This window comes from Grampus griseus, assembly GCF_964374135.1.
Source record: "Grampus griseus genome assembly, chromosome: 12".
NCBI lineage: Eukaryota > Metazoa > Chordata > Mammalia > Artiodactyla > Delphinidae > Grampus > Grampus griseus.
The window spans coordinates 88385311-88401697 of record NC_139006.1 but is presented as its reverse complement, the minus strand read 5'-3'; the positions used below and the strand labels follow the sequence as shown (position 1 = coordinate 88401697).

Genomic DNA, 16387 nt, shown 5'->3' with positions numbered 1-16387 from the left:
AACCCACCCCATGCGATCCAGCTTCTTCGACGGGACTAGAGGGTTAATTTCGCCCAAACAGAGCACTACGATCCCACTGCGATCCAGCTCCCAGCAATGAGGGAGGCAGCTGTGCCTCGTCCACCCTGCAAAAGCCCCAGGTGTCACCGGTCAGCTGCTGGATACAGAGGAGGAGGTCTGTCAGAAAGGCGTGGGACGAGACTTCCCACCACGGACGCAACACTTTTCTTTTCAGCCACAAAAAGGATATGTTTTGATGTTTCTTATTCATCTCTACATTAATTTGCATAAATGAGTCTTAGAAGTTCATCTTCATAAAGAATAATGTTCCAAGTATAAAACTAAGCCATGGGAAAAGTGGAAAATTGGACAGTGCGATAACATAGAAGGAAGAACTACCTTTAATCCCATCACCACTGACAGCCGTCGTAGAGCCGGGGGTCCGCCCCCACGTTCTTTCCGTATTCTGACGCAGGTGGCTGAGTTGACCTCCGGCTGCTGGCAGCTGCGGTGGGCATGGTGCCCGGCGGGGAGGGAGATGGACGGGTGGGTGCCTGCAGGCCCTGCGTCCACAGCAGGAGAGGCAAGAGAGCCCCCAGGGGAACACTGGAGCTCACACGTCCTCGGACTACACAGTTCTCCTCTTTGCTCCCTCCCAGTCAGACAGGAAGGCTGAGCAAGGCTTCCACGCAGGGGTCTGGCTGGTGGGACGGGGTCGGTGGGCAGCGAGGGCTGTAGGGAAATGCCCACATTTTCACTAAATCGTGGTTCTCTCCTTGGCACCGGGAACCCCATGGAAATAGGACGTTGGCTCTCCTTTGATGCCACTCCAAGTCCTACCTAAGCTCTCCTGACTGCCTGTAAGCGTGTGGGTGGACACTGGGGAGGGGTACTGGGCCATTACCCTCCCTCAGCACTGCCCTATCACTGGACACTATTTCACTGGTACTTTACAGCTAGACACTTGTATGAAGGCTGCAGAGAACACCCCTTTGCCTATTAAAGTCATTTTCTCTGAGAAGCCTTCCCTACCCCCAATAGAAATATATATTAAAGTATATTACTAACGAACACATAAATAGATTTTTCATTGTAAAAAGTGTTTTTACTCAGCGAATTCCCCGGAGATTCATCCAAGCTACCGCGTGTATCAATAGGTCACTCCTATTTTATTGCAAGTAGTATTTCATGGTGTGGATGGACCACAGTTAACCACTCACCCACAGAAAGAATCTGGGTTGTACCCAGTTTTTGATTATTACAAACAGAACTGCAATAAACTGTTGTGTACAGGCTTTTATGTGAACAGAAGTTGTCATTTCTCTGGGATAAATGCCCAGGAGTGCAACCGCTGGGTCATATTGTAGTTGCATAATCGATTTCATAAAAAATCGCCAAACAAATTTCCACGGTGATTGTACCATTTTACATTCCCACCAGCGATGTACGAGAGATCATTTCTCCACGTCCTTGTCAGCATTTGGTGTATATTTTTAATTTATTTTGATAAGTGTGTAGTGAAACCCTTTTGTGGCTTTAATTTGCTTTTCTCTAGTGGCTAACGATGGTGAACACCTTTCACGTGCTTCTTTACCATCTTTATATCCTCTTCAGTGAAATAACTGTTCATGTATTTTGCTCATTTTTAATTGGATATTTTTGGTTTTGTTGTTGTTGTTGGCTACTGAGTTCTGAGAATCCTTTATATACCACAGATTTGGGTCCTTTACTGGATGTGTGGTTTGCAAACATTGTCTCCCACTCTGTAGCTTTTCCTTTCATGCTCTTCAAAGGGTCTTTGGAAAAGCAGTTTTTAATTCTGATGAGGTCCCATTTATCAAGTCTACCTTCTACAGACCATGCTTTTGGTGTCAAGTCTAATAACTTTTTGCCTAACCCTAAATCCAGACGATTCTCTCCTATTTTTTTCTAAAAGTCTTACAGTTTTACATTAAAGTCTGTGATCCATTTTTGAGTTAATTTTTAAAACATGTATTTTATTGAAATATAACTGAGTTACAGTGTTGTGTTTGAGTTGATTTTTTTTTTTTTTTCCTTTTTGCGGTACGCGGGCCTCTCACTGTTGTGGCCTCTCCCGTTGCGGAGCACAGGCTCCGGACGCGCAGGCTCAGCGGCCACGGCTCACGGGCCCAGCCGCTCCGCGGCATGTGGGATCTCCCCGGACCGGGGCACGAACTCGCGTCCCCTGCATTGGCAGGTGGACTCTCCACCACTGCGCCACCAGGGAAGCCCCTGTTTGAGTTGATTTTTATAGAAGGTGTGAAGTTAAGGATAAGTTCTTTTTTTCTCCTGTGGATGACCAACTGAACTGCCATTTGTTGAAAAGGCTACGCTTCCTCCTCTGAGCTGGTTTTGTAACTTCATTGAAGATCAGTTAGGTGTACCTGTGTGGGTCCACTACTGGGTTCCGTGTTCTACGCATCTGTCTGTCCCTCTGCCAGCATCACATTGTCTTATTACTGGAGCTATATAGTGAGCATTAATATTGGGTAGAGTAATTATCCACTTTATCCTTCTTTTTCAAGATTGTTTTAGCTATGTTAGAGTCTGTGCCTTTCCATATGAATTTTAGAATAAGCTGTACATGTCTACAAAAATTCTTGTTGGGGTTTTGATAGAAATCGTATTAAACCCATAGATCAGTTTGAGAAGAATAGACAACTGTACTGTGCAGAGCCTTCTAATCCATGAACATGGTATGCCGTCCTATCGTTCAGGTCTTCTTTGACATCTTTCATCCGCATTTTATAAACTGCAGCATATGGACCCTGTAAGTGTTTTGCGTCATTCATACCTAAGTATTTAATTTTCTTTCAAGTGACTGTAATGGTCTTGTGTTTTTAACTGGTTTCACACATGAATTGTTGGTATACAGAAATGTGAGTGATTTTTGTGTCTTAATATCTTACCCTGTGACCTTGCTGTATTCACTTACTGGTTCTAGGAGGTTTCTTGGTACATTCCTTGGAATTTTCTACACAGATAATCATGGCACCTGCAAAGAGGGGTAGTTATATTTCTTCCTTTCTGAACTGTGTGCCTTTTATTTCCTTTTCTTGCTTTATTTAACTTTCAGTACTAGGTTGAGAGGAGACGCCTTTGCCTTGTTCCTGATCTGAGGGGGAAAACATTCAGCCATTCACCATTAAGTATGATGTTAGCTGTATGTTTTTTTCAGGTGCTGTTTATCAAGTTGAGGATCTATTTCTACTTTTCTGAGAGTTTTCATTATTAGTGGGTGTTGTATTTTATCAAATGCTTTTTCTGCATCAGTTGATGTGATTATATATCTGTTCTGTTGATAAGGTGAATTATACTGACTGATTTTTGAATGTTGAACCACACTTGCATACCTGGATTAAATCTCACTTGGTCCAGTAATTTTATGCATCACTAGATTCAAAGTGCCAATATTTTGTTTAGGATTTTGTGTCCTAGTTCATGAATGATATTGATCTGTAGTTCTCTTTTTTGTGTGTTGTCTTTGTCTAATGTGGTCTCCAGGTAATGCTAACCTCAAAGAGATTTAGAAAGTTTTCCCTCCTTTTTGTTAAATGTTTGGTAGGATTAATTCTTTTTTTTTTTTTTTGTGGTACGCGGGCCTCTCACTCTTGTGGCCTCTCCCGTTGTGGAGCACAGGCTCCGGACGCACAGGCTCAGCAGCCATGGCTCACGGGCCCAGCCGCTCCGCGACATGCGGGATCTTCCCGGACCGGGGCACGAACCCGTGTCCCCAGCATCGGCAGGCGGACTCGCAACCACTGCGCCAGCAGGGAAGCCCTGGTAGGAGTAATTCTTTTTTGAATGTTTGGTAGAATTTTCCAGTGAAACCCCCAGGACCTGGAGATTTCTTTTCTTTAGGAGTTCTTAAAGAATTAACACAATTTTAAAAGTTATATTATTGATACAGTATCATATATAGAGATCTTTCCTCTTTTCTAATATAAGCATTTTAGTGCTATCAATTTTCCTCAGCACTGCTTTGGCTGCATTCCACATGTTTTGATTTGTTGTGTCTTCATTTCCTTTCAGTGCTATATTTTTTAAAATTTGAGACTTCCTCTTTGACATATGAATTGTTTATGTGTGTTATTAATTCCCAAGAATTTAGAGATTTTTCTGTCATTTTTCTGCTCTGCTCCTTGAGTCTGTAGGCTTGTATTTTTTGTCAAGTTTGAGAGGTTTTCAGGCATTCTTTATTCAAACACTTTTTCAGTCCCATTCCCTTTCTTCTCTCCTTCTGAGGCCTGATGATAAAAATGTTGATATTTTTGTTATTTTCCCACAGGTCCCTATGACTCTGTTCATTTTTATTTTCAGTCTTTTTTTTCTCTCTGTTGTTGAGACTGGTCAGTTTTGATTAGTCTCAGGTTCACTGATTTTATCCTCTGTTATGTCCTCTCTACTTTTGACCCCATGCAGCAAGTTTTTAAATTCAATTATTGTATTTTTCACTTCTATAATTTCTTTGTATTTTTTTTATAACTTGCATTTCTTTGCTGAAATTTTCTGGGGTTTTTTTGTTTGTTTGTTTCAGGAAAACCCATAATTGCTTGGTGAAGCATTTTTCTGAAGGCTGCTATAGAAGACTAGTCAGATAATTCCAACATCTGATTCATCTCTGTATTTATTGATGGTCTTTTTTCAGTCAGGTTTTGATATTTCTGGTTCTTGGTATGATGAGCGATTTTTTTTTTTTTTTGTATCAGAGATACTTTTGGACGTTCTTTTGCATGTTGAATCCTATTGTTCCAGCTCCATTTGTTGAAGAAACTATTCTTTCCCCACTAAATGGTCTTGGCTCCTCTGTTGAAAATCAACCTCCACAGATTATGGGGTTCATTTCCAGACTCCCCACTCTATTCCATTAATCTATACATCTCTTCTTATGCCAAGACCACACCATTTTGATTACTGTTGTTTTGAAGTAAGTTTCAATAAGTAGTAAGTGTGAGTCCTCCAACCTTGTTCTTCTTTTTCAAGATTTTTTTTACTTACCTGGGTCCTTTGCAATTCCATATGAATTTTAGGACCAGCCATTTCTGCAAACAGGAAGTAGGGATTTTGACAGGGAGCATACTGAATCTGCAGGGCAGTTTGGGGAGTACTGACACTTTGACAATGTTAAGCCTTCCAATCCATGAACACAAGACGTCTCTCCATTTATTCAGGTCTTTAATTTCTTTGTATTTTTCAGCGTACAAGTACTTCCTTGGTTAAATGTATTCCTAAGTATTTTATTCTTTTTGATGCTGTTATAAATGGAGTTGTTTTCTTAATTTCCTTTTCAGATTGTTCAATGCTAGTGTATAGAAACACAACCAGCTTTTGAGTGTTGTTGAAGTTCTGGTTTGTTTTTATAACAGTCATTGCTGATGGATATCACCCACCACTTCTGAGGTTGGAAGGTCCTGTCCCTCCAGAGACTTTAAATAGTAACTTCTAGATTTTTCTAGTTTGTTTTAAAATGTTTGCTTTCCGTATGTACTGCCTCTACTCAGTATCTGGTATTGGATGACGTCGAAGTCGGTCTCCTCTTACTGGTTGAGCCACGGCCCCAGCATCCTGGTCAGCCTGCCCTGCTCTCTGGAGTGCTAGGGTGAGCCTCCCTCAGTGCCATGGAGCCCCACCCCATGTCCCAGGAGAGCCTGTGCCCCGTCACGACTGTCACATTCCCGACACGGGCGTCTTTCTCCAGCCTCTCCTGTCTCTTTCCCAACGCTTCCTTTCTAAGTTTCTCTTTTTGTCCCTCTTTACTTTGATTTTTTTCTTTTAGACTATTTCCAAGTTCCTCCTCTTTTTGAAATACTAGCTTCTGCCCTAAGACAGAAAGGCCTTTTGCCTAAGAAGCCCCACACTGGGTGCCGACAGTGCTTCCTGCCTGCTCTCCTCCCTGCAAGGCCATGGGGGTTGTTTCCACGCCACACACAGGGACAGCAGTCGTGTGAGCAGTGTGGGACCAGACTGAACCCGGCCACAGGTGCCTGAGTGACATGGACACTGACCACCAGCTCAGCGACCTCACAACCCCTGGAGGCTGGGCGCCCATGATGCAGGAGGAGGGGTTGGAAACCACAGCAGTGAGTCACGGAGGCAGGGAGGCTGGGCCCCAAGTCGGCGGGCATTCGGCGAGACTCCTGTTAACAGTGCCTGGGAGAAGTGAAGGCTTCTGCTCTAGGCTGGGACGCCTAGAGGTACCATCTGGAGGTGTCATCAGTGGGTCCGAGTGCCCGCCCTGCTGTGAGGGAGGGATGGCAGGGATGCCCCGTCAGGTGCCCGTGTGCCGGGGTGTCTGCGTGGGGCTGGGGCCGCACACCAGGCTCTCAAGCGCAGACTCCAGCCCGGATCTGGGGCCTCACAACCACGGAGGCTAGAAAGGATTGTGAGTCAGCAAATGTGAGCCTTGGCCCCTCAGTCGGGAGCTGTGTGGCCTTGAGCTCATCACTCAGATGTTTCTTATCATCCAATGGAGGAAACGACCCGCCAAGGACCTCTGGCGGCAGGGCTTGTCCCCCCAGCGAGAGGACATCTGGGTGATGACATCCCCAGGCAGACGGAGCCCCGAGACGCAGGAGTCACATGGACAGTGAGGACAGACAAGCCCCGGGGGGCACAGACCTCTCAAAACACACCCCCAGAGGCCCCGCTGTTGGGGGAGCAGAGAACGGCCGCCCGCCGCCTGCAGACCCCAGGCGCCGACCCAAACTCGAGGTCTGAGCCCAGGGCCGTGACTGATGGCGGGCAGGTCAGTTTCCTTGTCCTTGGGGTGAGTCTCCCCGAGTTCCTTCCAGCTCAACACCTGGGAGTCTCAAGTGGCCCAGGTTTGGGGCTAATTCTAATATTTAAACATGATAAAGGTGAGGGAGTTCAGCCTTGAGACTCTACGCGGAGCCTAGACCCGTGGGGAGGGTGAAGAAGGAAATGCTGCAGAGCTCAGGTCAGTAACTTCTCATTCTGGCCCCGAGCCAACGACAGTTTTGCAAACAGATGCCCACACTGTCCTGTTTGTCCTCCATTAACATCGCCTTCACCTGCCTGAAACGGGGCTTGTAAGCCCTTACTCTGGTCTCACCACCAAAGGGGCAGCGGGACGCCCCTTCACAGGCCGGGGGTGGGGGAGCCGCGTGCCAAGGCCTCCTCCCCGCAGCCGTGAATGGCGCCAACTGACGATTCTGGGGCCCTTCTTCTCCAGCCCGAGCTGGGCGGCGCGTTGTGTGTGCGGACAGAATGATTCCTGTTCCCCAGGGCCGCGGGGGTGGGAGGGCAGGCCGCACCTGGCCCAGGGCCGCACGGGCTGCAGGGCAGGTGCAGTGAGAGGCCGACTGAGTACCGAGTGCGGACAAAGGGCCTCGCTGGGCAGCCTCCCTGCACTGGGGGTGCAGAGTGGAGGGGGACGGGGGGCAGCCCCAGGGCAGGCGTGTGGCCTGAAAACGGCCGCATGCCGCTCAGTGGGGACACGTCTCAAAGTCGCCTACATTCCCCCCACGTACCGACACCAAGAAGAGGTCTGTGAGCCACACAGGCGCACACGGGCCACCCAGCTCAGAGCCCCCAACCCCCGGGCGCCACTCCAGGTCTCCAGGCCGCGTGGCTCACGGGGTGTTGCCTGGAGATTTCTCTAAGGGTCTCCCCTGCCCGCCAGGCTTGTGCATGCGTGTGTGTGTGAATGTGTGTATGTGTGGGTGTGTACACGTGGGTGGGTATGTATGTGTGCATACATGTATACGTGTGTGTCGATGTGCCTGCGTGTAGGTGTATATGTGGGTGTGTACACGCGTGTATGGATGTGCATGTGTGTGTAGCTGCGTCCATCCTCCTGTATCTGTACACATCTCCTCCACAACTGGACTCCAGATGCTCAGCACAGAACCCAGCTCACTGTGAACACTCAGAGACGTCTGCTGGGCCCTGCAGCACAGACACAGCCATGTGGCCAAGGCCAGAGGGTGGGCGCCCAAGTGCTGGTGCTCGCACAGCCGGTGGCCCACTGCAGGGCTGGAGGTAAATGCAAACAGCGTGGGCAAACGGTGGTCCGGGAGGAAGCACACGCCAAAAACGGGAGAAGCGAGGCCGCCACAGAGAAACAGAGGACAGGAGGAAAAGGCAGCGGGGGAAGAAGCACAGCCTTCCTGGGAGACAGACGGGACAACCGAGGCAGCAATGACCCCTGAAAACACACGCAGGAAACCAGGCGTCTCCCGGTGCGGGACATGCAGGGACATGCGTGACAAACAGCCCAGGAGCCGGCCAGCTCGGTGGCAACACACGTCCCGATTCACACTTTCTCCTGCGCGAGTGTTTTGTAACGACCCCGTGGTACCTTCCGACAGAAAGACCTTGGCATTGGAAACGCAGAGATTAAGATTCGAAATGTGATGAGAGTCAAGGTGATGTGCAGGGAACTCCAGCACAACTTTCCCGAGAAACCATCTGGCGTCATGTATGAAAAGCCTGAGAGCTGTGACCAAATGAAACGCCTTCTGAAGATAAAGATGTCTATTATAGAATATTGAGAAATGAGAAACAACCCACATGGCCAACAATAGAAGGAAACACAAACACATTTTGACAAATCCACCCAAAAATATTCAATTTAACAAGTGAAAACATGAAGACATAAAATGATCCCAAATGCTTGTGTGAGAGTGTGTGTACGTGGGACTGTGGGTGGTAATTCTGTATATAAACCCTGAAAGAAGGACATATCCTAACGAATCAGTAGCCGTTCCTCTAGGAGTGGAATTACACAAGCTTGGACATATCCTAACAATCAGTAGCCGTTCCTCTAGGAGTGGAATTACACAAGCTTCTTCTTAAACTTATGCTTCTCTTTAATCTATGTTTCCAGTTCCTCTATGATAAAAATGTACTTCTTTCATGGTGAAATAGCAGGTATTTTTAGTCGCATTTGTCGTATCTGGAAACACGAGGAGCCACCTTTCCACTTGCTCCTCGGGCTTGGAACGGGCTTCTTTATGGTCGCGTTCCCTTCGGTGTGAAATAATCTCTTCACATAAAAGGGCGTCAGCCCAGACGTGACCCACCCATGACGCCGCTGAGCAGAGCGGGCCCCTCTCCCTCCCAACGGCCTGTCCGCCTGCAGCTCTGCTCCGGTGAACGCACCGGGCACCCCCCTCCCCGGGGGCCAGGCGTGGGCTCAGATGCGTCGCGGCCCCCAGCCGGCTGGCAGGTGTTTGCCGGGAGTGACAGCCCCTCGGAAGCCTCTTACTTGCGAAGCCTCCGCCCCCCAGTTGTAGGTTTCTTGTTAAAACAACACGTCAGGATTCCAGGAGATGAAAAGCCACCTTGTTCGTCGTGCTCGTTGCCCCGCACACCTCTGAGTTTTCTTGAGACTCTAGAATTTTTCTACTTCCAATTTGGTGAGTATTCAAGAAGCCAACGATACATATTTCCTATCTTTCTTCATCTAAAATATGTCTTTGTTTTTTCTTTTGGTGGAAAAAAAAAATCAAGGAAATTTGTTCACAGTCAGAAGCGGTCATTCTCTTGAAGTAACTGTGAACTAGCTAAATTCTCCAGAAAGGGGCCTCACAACAGTACAGCACCACAATCAAACATCAGAGGCTGAGAAGCAAGACCGTTCCCTTCCCAAGACTAAGTAGCTAATCTACATAACGGGCATTAATTTTTAATGCGTTTTATTTCACTGAAGCGTTACACTCCATTGCATTAATTGCTATGATGTTACATAAAACATACGGATTTAACACTTGTCATGCACTTTTTCCCATGTTAATCTACACGCCTCCTCGACCCCCGGAAAGGAAGGGAACCCTCTTCCTGGCTGTTACCAGACCCGGTTGGGCCGCTGTTTGTTCAGGGAGACGATCTGAAATCAGCTTGGCCTGGAGGTCGGGGCCTCAGACAGCGCACGGGGACTCTGCCCCAGGGGCCGGCGGCGGCACCCTTGTGCGGGTGGGACTCCGGGACCAGGGAGTCCGGCAGGTGCCTGCTTAGCAAGGGGCGGGGCCTAAGCCAGCGCCCCGCCCCCCGGCCGGCGCGCCCCCCGCCCCCCGGGCCGGCCCCACCCCAGTGGGCATCCCTGTGCTCTGCTGTGAGCCTGGCCGTTCGGCTGCCCGGCTACGCTGAACTCAGCGGGGAGATCCGGCTTTTAGACATACGTTCTGGGCAGGGCCTTTCCGTTATTTTGAACCCGTTTAACGTTGTGACCCAGAACACAGAGAACTGCACTCATAATAGGTGACATGCCGGTCTTTCCGTTTCACTCTGCTACAAAGACGCCAGTCAGAACCCACACACCAGCTTCCCACTGCCCCAGTGATGGGAATCACCTGGACTCCGGCTGAGGCTCCGAAGCCCAGGCCCCATGCCAACCCCCGGACAGAACCCGGGACGGAGGCAGGCCCCCTCTGGGGATGGGAGGGGTGAGGGTGCATGTGGAGACCCCCGGCTGGGAGTGCACAGGCTCCAGGAAGCCTCACCAGCGGGGGGCAGACCCTCCGTCCACACACACCCTCCCTGCGTCCTGTTGGGGCCGGGTGGCTGCAGGCCGGTGAGGGCTGAGTCAGGAACACGGAGATCACAGCCTTTCCCACCGGAAAAAGCTAATCCTTTACAAAAATAAATCTGCGTCTTCAAGCTAGAATTTAGTAAAAACCCAACATTCATATCAGCCTGAGGGTTTCTGAGGCTCTGCTGGGCCCCATAATCCTAGCCTCGCTTTTCATGTGCCCAACACTTCCCAAGTCTAATCTGAGGTTTAAACTCCATCGTTTAAATATCTGAGAAGGTTAAAAATATCCAGGAAGGTCATTAAATTCTGGGAACTGCAGCCCAGGGCTCTGGCTCTGCCACCACTGGAGCTTATCTGCTCCCTCCCCAGGAGGCTTGTCTAGGGAGGCGGGAGGCCGAGGGGGGCGGACAGAGCAGGTGTCGGGTGGGTGAGGCGGGGGCAGAGTGCCGTGGCCCAGCCGGAGCCCCTCGGGAGCGGCGAGGCGTCGGGGGCCCAGGGCGCCGTCTGCCCCTCGGTGTGCGGTCTGCTCTCGCTTCTTAGCTTCATTAATTTAAAAAACAACGTAATGTCTCCTGTACTATTTATACGTGACATTTCAGTTTGTCTTCTTTCTAAACAGACAATCAAATTAAAGTGTTGGGAGTTTCATTCTGCGTGAATGTATGCCCGGCTCTGTTTCACAGAAACGAGTTTTCCCCCGAAAGTCAGAGAGCTGGCATGGTTCAGTGCAGCCTTCTGGTCTGACACGGGAGGGATCAGGAAAGACAAAGCAGCAGCAGCTGAAAGGTTTGCCCTGCGGCTACGATCGAGAAGGCCCAGTACGCGTGTGTCCGGCCTCACAGCGACGCGCACCCGTGCCTGCTTGGGTGCGTTCATGGCACGGGGCACCGAGGAAACGTCTGTACCTGGCAGGTGCCCACAGGTGCGACGCCGAGTGGGGAGCAGGCCTCTGTCTCGTCTGCTTCGGCTGAGAAGCGCTGAAGCTCTCAGGAGAGCCACTGGGAGGTGACAGAGACACGGCTGTTTCTTTCTTTCTTTTTTTTTAACATCTTTATTGGAGTATAATTTCTTTACAATGGTGTGTTAGTTTCTGCTGTATAACAAAGTGAATCAGCTATACGTATACATATGTCCCCATATCTCCTCCCTCTGGCGTCTCCCTCTCACCCTCCCTATCCCACCGCTCTAGGTGGTCACACAGCACCGAGCTGATCTCCCTGTGCTATGCGGCTGCTTCCCACTAGCTATCTATTTTACGTTTGGTAGTGTTTATATGTCCATGCCACTCTCTCACTTTGTCACAGCTCACCCTTCCCCCTCCCCGTATCCTCAAGTCCATTCTCTAGTAGGTCTGCGTCTTTATTCACATCTTACCCCTAGGTTCTTCATGCCTTTTTTTTTCTTTTTAGATTCCATATATATGTGTTAGCATATGGTATTTGTTTTTCTCTTTCTGACTTACTTCACTCTGTATGACAGACTCTAGGTCCATCCATCTCACTACAAATAACTCAATTTCGTTTCTTTTTTATGGCTGAGTAACATTCCATTGTATGTATGACACGGCTGTTTCTTCAACGCCCAAGCGGACCCCCTTTCAGCTGTGACGTGCAGGCTAATCACCCACTGAAAGGCCGGCTGGGGCCAGAGCCTGAGCCCTGACCAGCAACGAGGGTGATGCTGCAGGTTCCAGGCCGTCGTGGGGCAGCGAGGGAGGGGTTGCCAGGGTGCTGGGGTGTGAGCGGCTCTCACCCGGCACCCTCCTCCACCTCGGCCTGGAGCTACCCGGTGACGCCCTCTTCAGTCTGACCCTGAGTGACCTCGCGGGCAGTGCGGGCTCCGCGCCTCAGTCCTAAAATGTCCCTGTTCCTCGGGAAATTGCCCATTAGGACATGGTGCTCAGATATTCAGACGCACGTGGCCATTCTTCCCGGACCCCCTGGGCCCTCACATCCGGCACCGCCTCATCTGCTCCCCTTCACTCCCACCCCTCGCATCCACGCTGCCGCGGAAGCTGAGAGGCTGCTCCCCACTCCAAACGCCCCTGAGCCCGCCCTGCCCTCCTGGTGCCCGGGGGGGAGAGCTGGGGTAGGAGCGGGGCTGCCCGTGCCCCTGGCTGTCAAATCCTCCAGGGACACGGAGCCCACCTGCTTTTGCCAGGGCAATATCCAACATGTTATCATTTCCTACCAACCCATGCGTTCCACACGACCTATTAATCACCGCACATACACCTGTAATTATGATAGTGCAGGTCCCAGCCATACCCTGGGTAGAATCTCTTAATTAAACTCAAACAATGAATCAACCAGCACATATTTTCTGAGCATCTGGCGTGCGCAGGCCTCAGTGCCAGGCAAGAACTCGTGTCCCTCCTTTTCTCTCATGCCTATAAAAACATCCAATTGTTTCCTTAAATTATGGGAATCTCAAGGTATTAAAAAAAAAAAAACTTTTGCAAAGTGGAAATACACAAATTGTAAGATGAAAAGGATCAAGACACTTGGCATTGGCCTTGGAAGGGGTCTGGGAGTTTTCTCCTAACTTATCCCCAGTGAAGGTGCAGATATACTAGCGTTTCATTGGCAATACTGTGTAATCCTTAGCGTGTGTGTGGCTGGTAAGCAACGGGGATCCACAGCAAGGGGATTCCAGCCCCCAAATGAGCCACCACGCTCCCCCTGCGTTCAGTTTAAGGGAAGCCAGAATGAGTCCATCCATTGACTAACGGGGCATCATAGATGTGGTGAAGCCTCGGGAGGCCTGCTGTATACACCGCACCATCTAGAGATTAGGGGTGGGGGAAGGACGGCGCCCTCTTCTGCTTAAACTGCCTGGGTTGTGGGATCACCCTGGAGATCGCCGCAGAGACGGAGGGTCTCTGTGCTCCCACCCCTGGTGGACAGGGAGACCTTGGGGGTCCTCCTAACTGACCCCCTCGGCAGCTGCTCCGGGGAATGAGGGGGCAAACCAGCTGCCACCGCCGCCTCCGCGAGGCCACCTCCCAGCGGGGTCACTGCCACTGGCTCCAAATCTTGGCCTTGAGTACAGGACTCAGGAAACTGGCATCTTTGCAGCCCAGCGAGAGGGAGGAGAAGGGGAGGCCCAGGCAGGGAATTCCAAAGGCCAAGTAGAATCCACCCGGGCCAACCCAGCTCTGGGCTGGAGTTTCGGATGAGGTGACAAACCGTGACAAAAGGAGACACAGCCCACGATCAGAGCCCTGCCCAGAGAGTCGGAAATCAGAAACTGAGTCTGCTGGGACCAGCGGGCTGGGAGGGGGCTCCACCGGTCACCCGAAACCCCTGGAGAGCAAACCCGCGCGGGCGCAGGGACACGGCAGGGTCCCCAGGGACTCGGGAGCTTGGGGGAGCATTAGGGGCGCAGAGAGACCCCAGCTCGCCCTTCTGGACGTCCTTGTCATCCCTGCCGAAGCCCAGGACCCCCTGAGCACCCGCCCCCCTCATTTCTGGAGCCACTATCCGGACCCCGGGCTGCTCTCTGAGCCCCCCAGCCCCGGCGCCCAATCTGGGCTCAGAGGGCGAATGTGGGAGCCCCCTGGGCTCGGCTCGGATGGGGAGGGCGCAGGGAGCGCTTGGGATCCTAGTTGGCAGAATTCGCAGACCCTCTCCTGGGTTCAGGTCCGCGCCCCGGCTCCGCGCCCGGGCCAGAGAAGGCAAGGCTGGGAGGGCGGCCGTGCGTGGGTGCGTGCGTCTGTGTGTGTGTGTGTGTGTGTGTGTGTGTGTGTGTGTGTGTGTGTGTGTGTGTGTGTGTGTGTGTGTGTGTGTGTGTGTGTGTGTGTGTGTGTCAGGCTACCCTAGCGCGCACCGCTGTGTATACGGGGCGACGTTCCCCTCTGCACAGCAGGGGCGGCAGGAAGGGGCGAGGAAAGGGCACCCGCGCGCCGGGGACTCGCCCACGTCCCGCGCCCTCTTCGCGGAGCCGGGTGCGCCCACAGCCAGCCAGGGAGGGTGCCTGGGAGATCCCTGGTCATCCCACTCTGGTGCCCCCACCCCGATCTCCGCTTAGGTCACCGCCCCGCTCCCGGTCGCGGACGCCGCTTTGTCCCACCCCTCCGTCCCCTCACCTGGGCTCCTGCAGATCCGACACAGACAGACGGGGCGGCAGCTGGAACCAGGCTCCGGCCAAGGCCGCCCAGACCTCCATGAAAGCGCACGAAGCTGGCGGAGCCCGCGCGCGCCTGCGGCCGGGCGCCGGCCCAGCGCGGGACTTGGAGCCTGACGGGGGGCCGGGGGCGGCGCCCAGCCCAGCCCCGCCCGCCGCTCCGGTGGCCGGGGGGTGGGGGAGGGGCGCTTAACTGTCCCTCCCGCAATCTCCTTGGCCCCAGCCCCCTGCGCAACCGAGTAGAGACCGCGCGCGCCGGACTGTCGCCGCTGTGGGACAGGTGCTTGCGCCCCCGTTGCCTTGGGCCCGCCCAGACGCTCGGGTGTAGACCCCCGCGCCCCTCCCGCCCCCGCCCCAGGATCTCACGGTGTAGACACCCTGTCCCCGCTACGGCCCCGGGAGACTCCAGCGTAGGTCTCTCTCCCCGCCGCGTCCGCCCCCCGTCTCCCCTCTGGCCTCGGGACCCCCCGGTGTAGATCCTACTGCGTCTCCTGTCCCCGCTCCGGTCCGGAGCCCTCACTGCAGAAGCCCCGCGCCCTTCCGCCCCGCTCTGGCATCGGCACCCTCCAGTGTGGAAGCCTGCGCCCCCGGCCCCGTTCCGGCCCCGGGACCCTCCCCTGTGGGTCCCCGGCCCCACCGCGCGCGCAGCTTCACCTCGGGGCCCCCGACTCCGCGGGCTGCCGCTCGGCTCGCCGGGCCGGCGGCCTCCTCCAGGAGGAGCGCGGCGTCTCTGGAGCCCGCAGCCCGCGGAGTCCGGCACCGCCCCGCGCACCGCCCCCGGCCCGGCCCGGCCCCGGCGATCCGCCCGGCTGCTGTGGCGCGGCGCCCCCTCGCGCCCGGCCGCGGGTCCCTAGGGCGAGCGGACCCCTGGGCGCGGCGGTCCGTCCGGGAGCCCGGGGACGTGTCCACTCAGGGCGAACTCTCGGGGGCGCACGAGGCGCGGACCCCGATCTGCGCCCCGGGCCCACCGACGCAGGGGCGGCTCCAGAGGCGCAGAGACCCTCGCCCCCTCCATAACCACACGCGGAAGCGGCCCTTGCGGAAAAGGGGCAGGCGAGGGGCTCTCCAGTAAGCGCGGTCGCGAGAGCCCGGAGGAAGGGCACTTGAGGGGTCTGGAGACGCTCGGCCGGTCACCAGGAGAGCCTGCGCTTTGCGGGCTGGCACTGCCAGATGCGTGTGTGGTGTGTCTTGAATCCTGACGGCCTCTGTGAGGGGCTGTTTCACCACGTGCATTTACACGAAGAAGGTGTTCCTCTCCAGCTTGAGCCTGGACACCGGAACCTTGGAAAGAAGGCTTTTTTCTTCATAGAAACACTCACTGAATATCAGAGCCGGAGAGGCCTGGCCACCTCTCTGTCCCTGAAAGGCCACCTCTCCCCCAGGAGGTGATGGCTTCTGGGCGCTGGCCGTGCCGTGTTTTCCGGACAGAGTCTGTCCTGGGCTGAGCAGAACCTGTTATGGGTGGTGGGGCATTTGGCCCCTGGGGATGGCTATTGTAGCTGCTGAGGCAGAACTAGGTGGAGGATCCCTTTAACACAGAAGCCCTCCAACTCTAGGAAACACTGAACAATAAATGAGTAAACAAGGCGGCTTATGGAAACCTCTGGCCCACAGCGAGTGCGCAGCCTCTGGGTTACATAGGTCTGAGTGCGGATGGGTATGTATGAATTCTCAGGCTAAATGCTCCCCAGCCCCTACCCCTTCATGGGAGGAAATTTCCAGCCCCAGCTCCCCCGCGGCTGCCCC

The 16387-nt window shown here is 53.1% G+C and overlaps 1 protein-coding gene across 1 annotated transcript in view; it reads right to left on the bottom strand.

The window, feature by feature from the left end:
• KCNG2 (potassium voltage-gated channel modifier subfamily G member 2) overlaps positions 1-16387 on the bottom strand; it is a gene marked incomplete at both ends in the record, with an annotated part of 78667 nt that overhangs the window by 57419 nt on the left and 4861 nt on the right. Inside the window, one exon of the mRNA XM_082667138.1 lies at positions 14604-15491. Coding sequence (XP_082523264.1) covers positions 14604-15491 — 888 coding nt within the window. The remainder of the gene's footprint in view (positions 1-14603; positions 15492-16387) is intronic.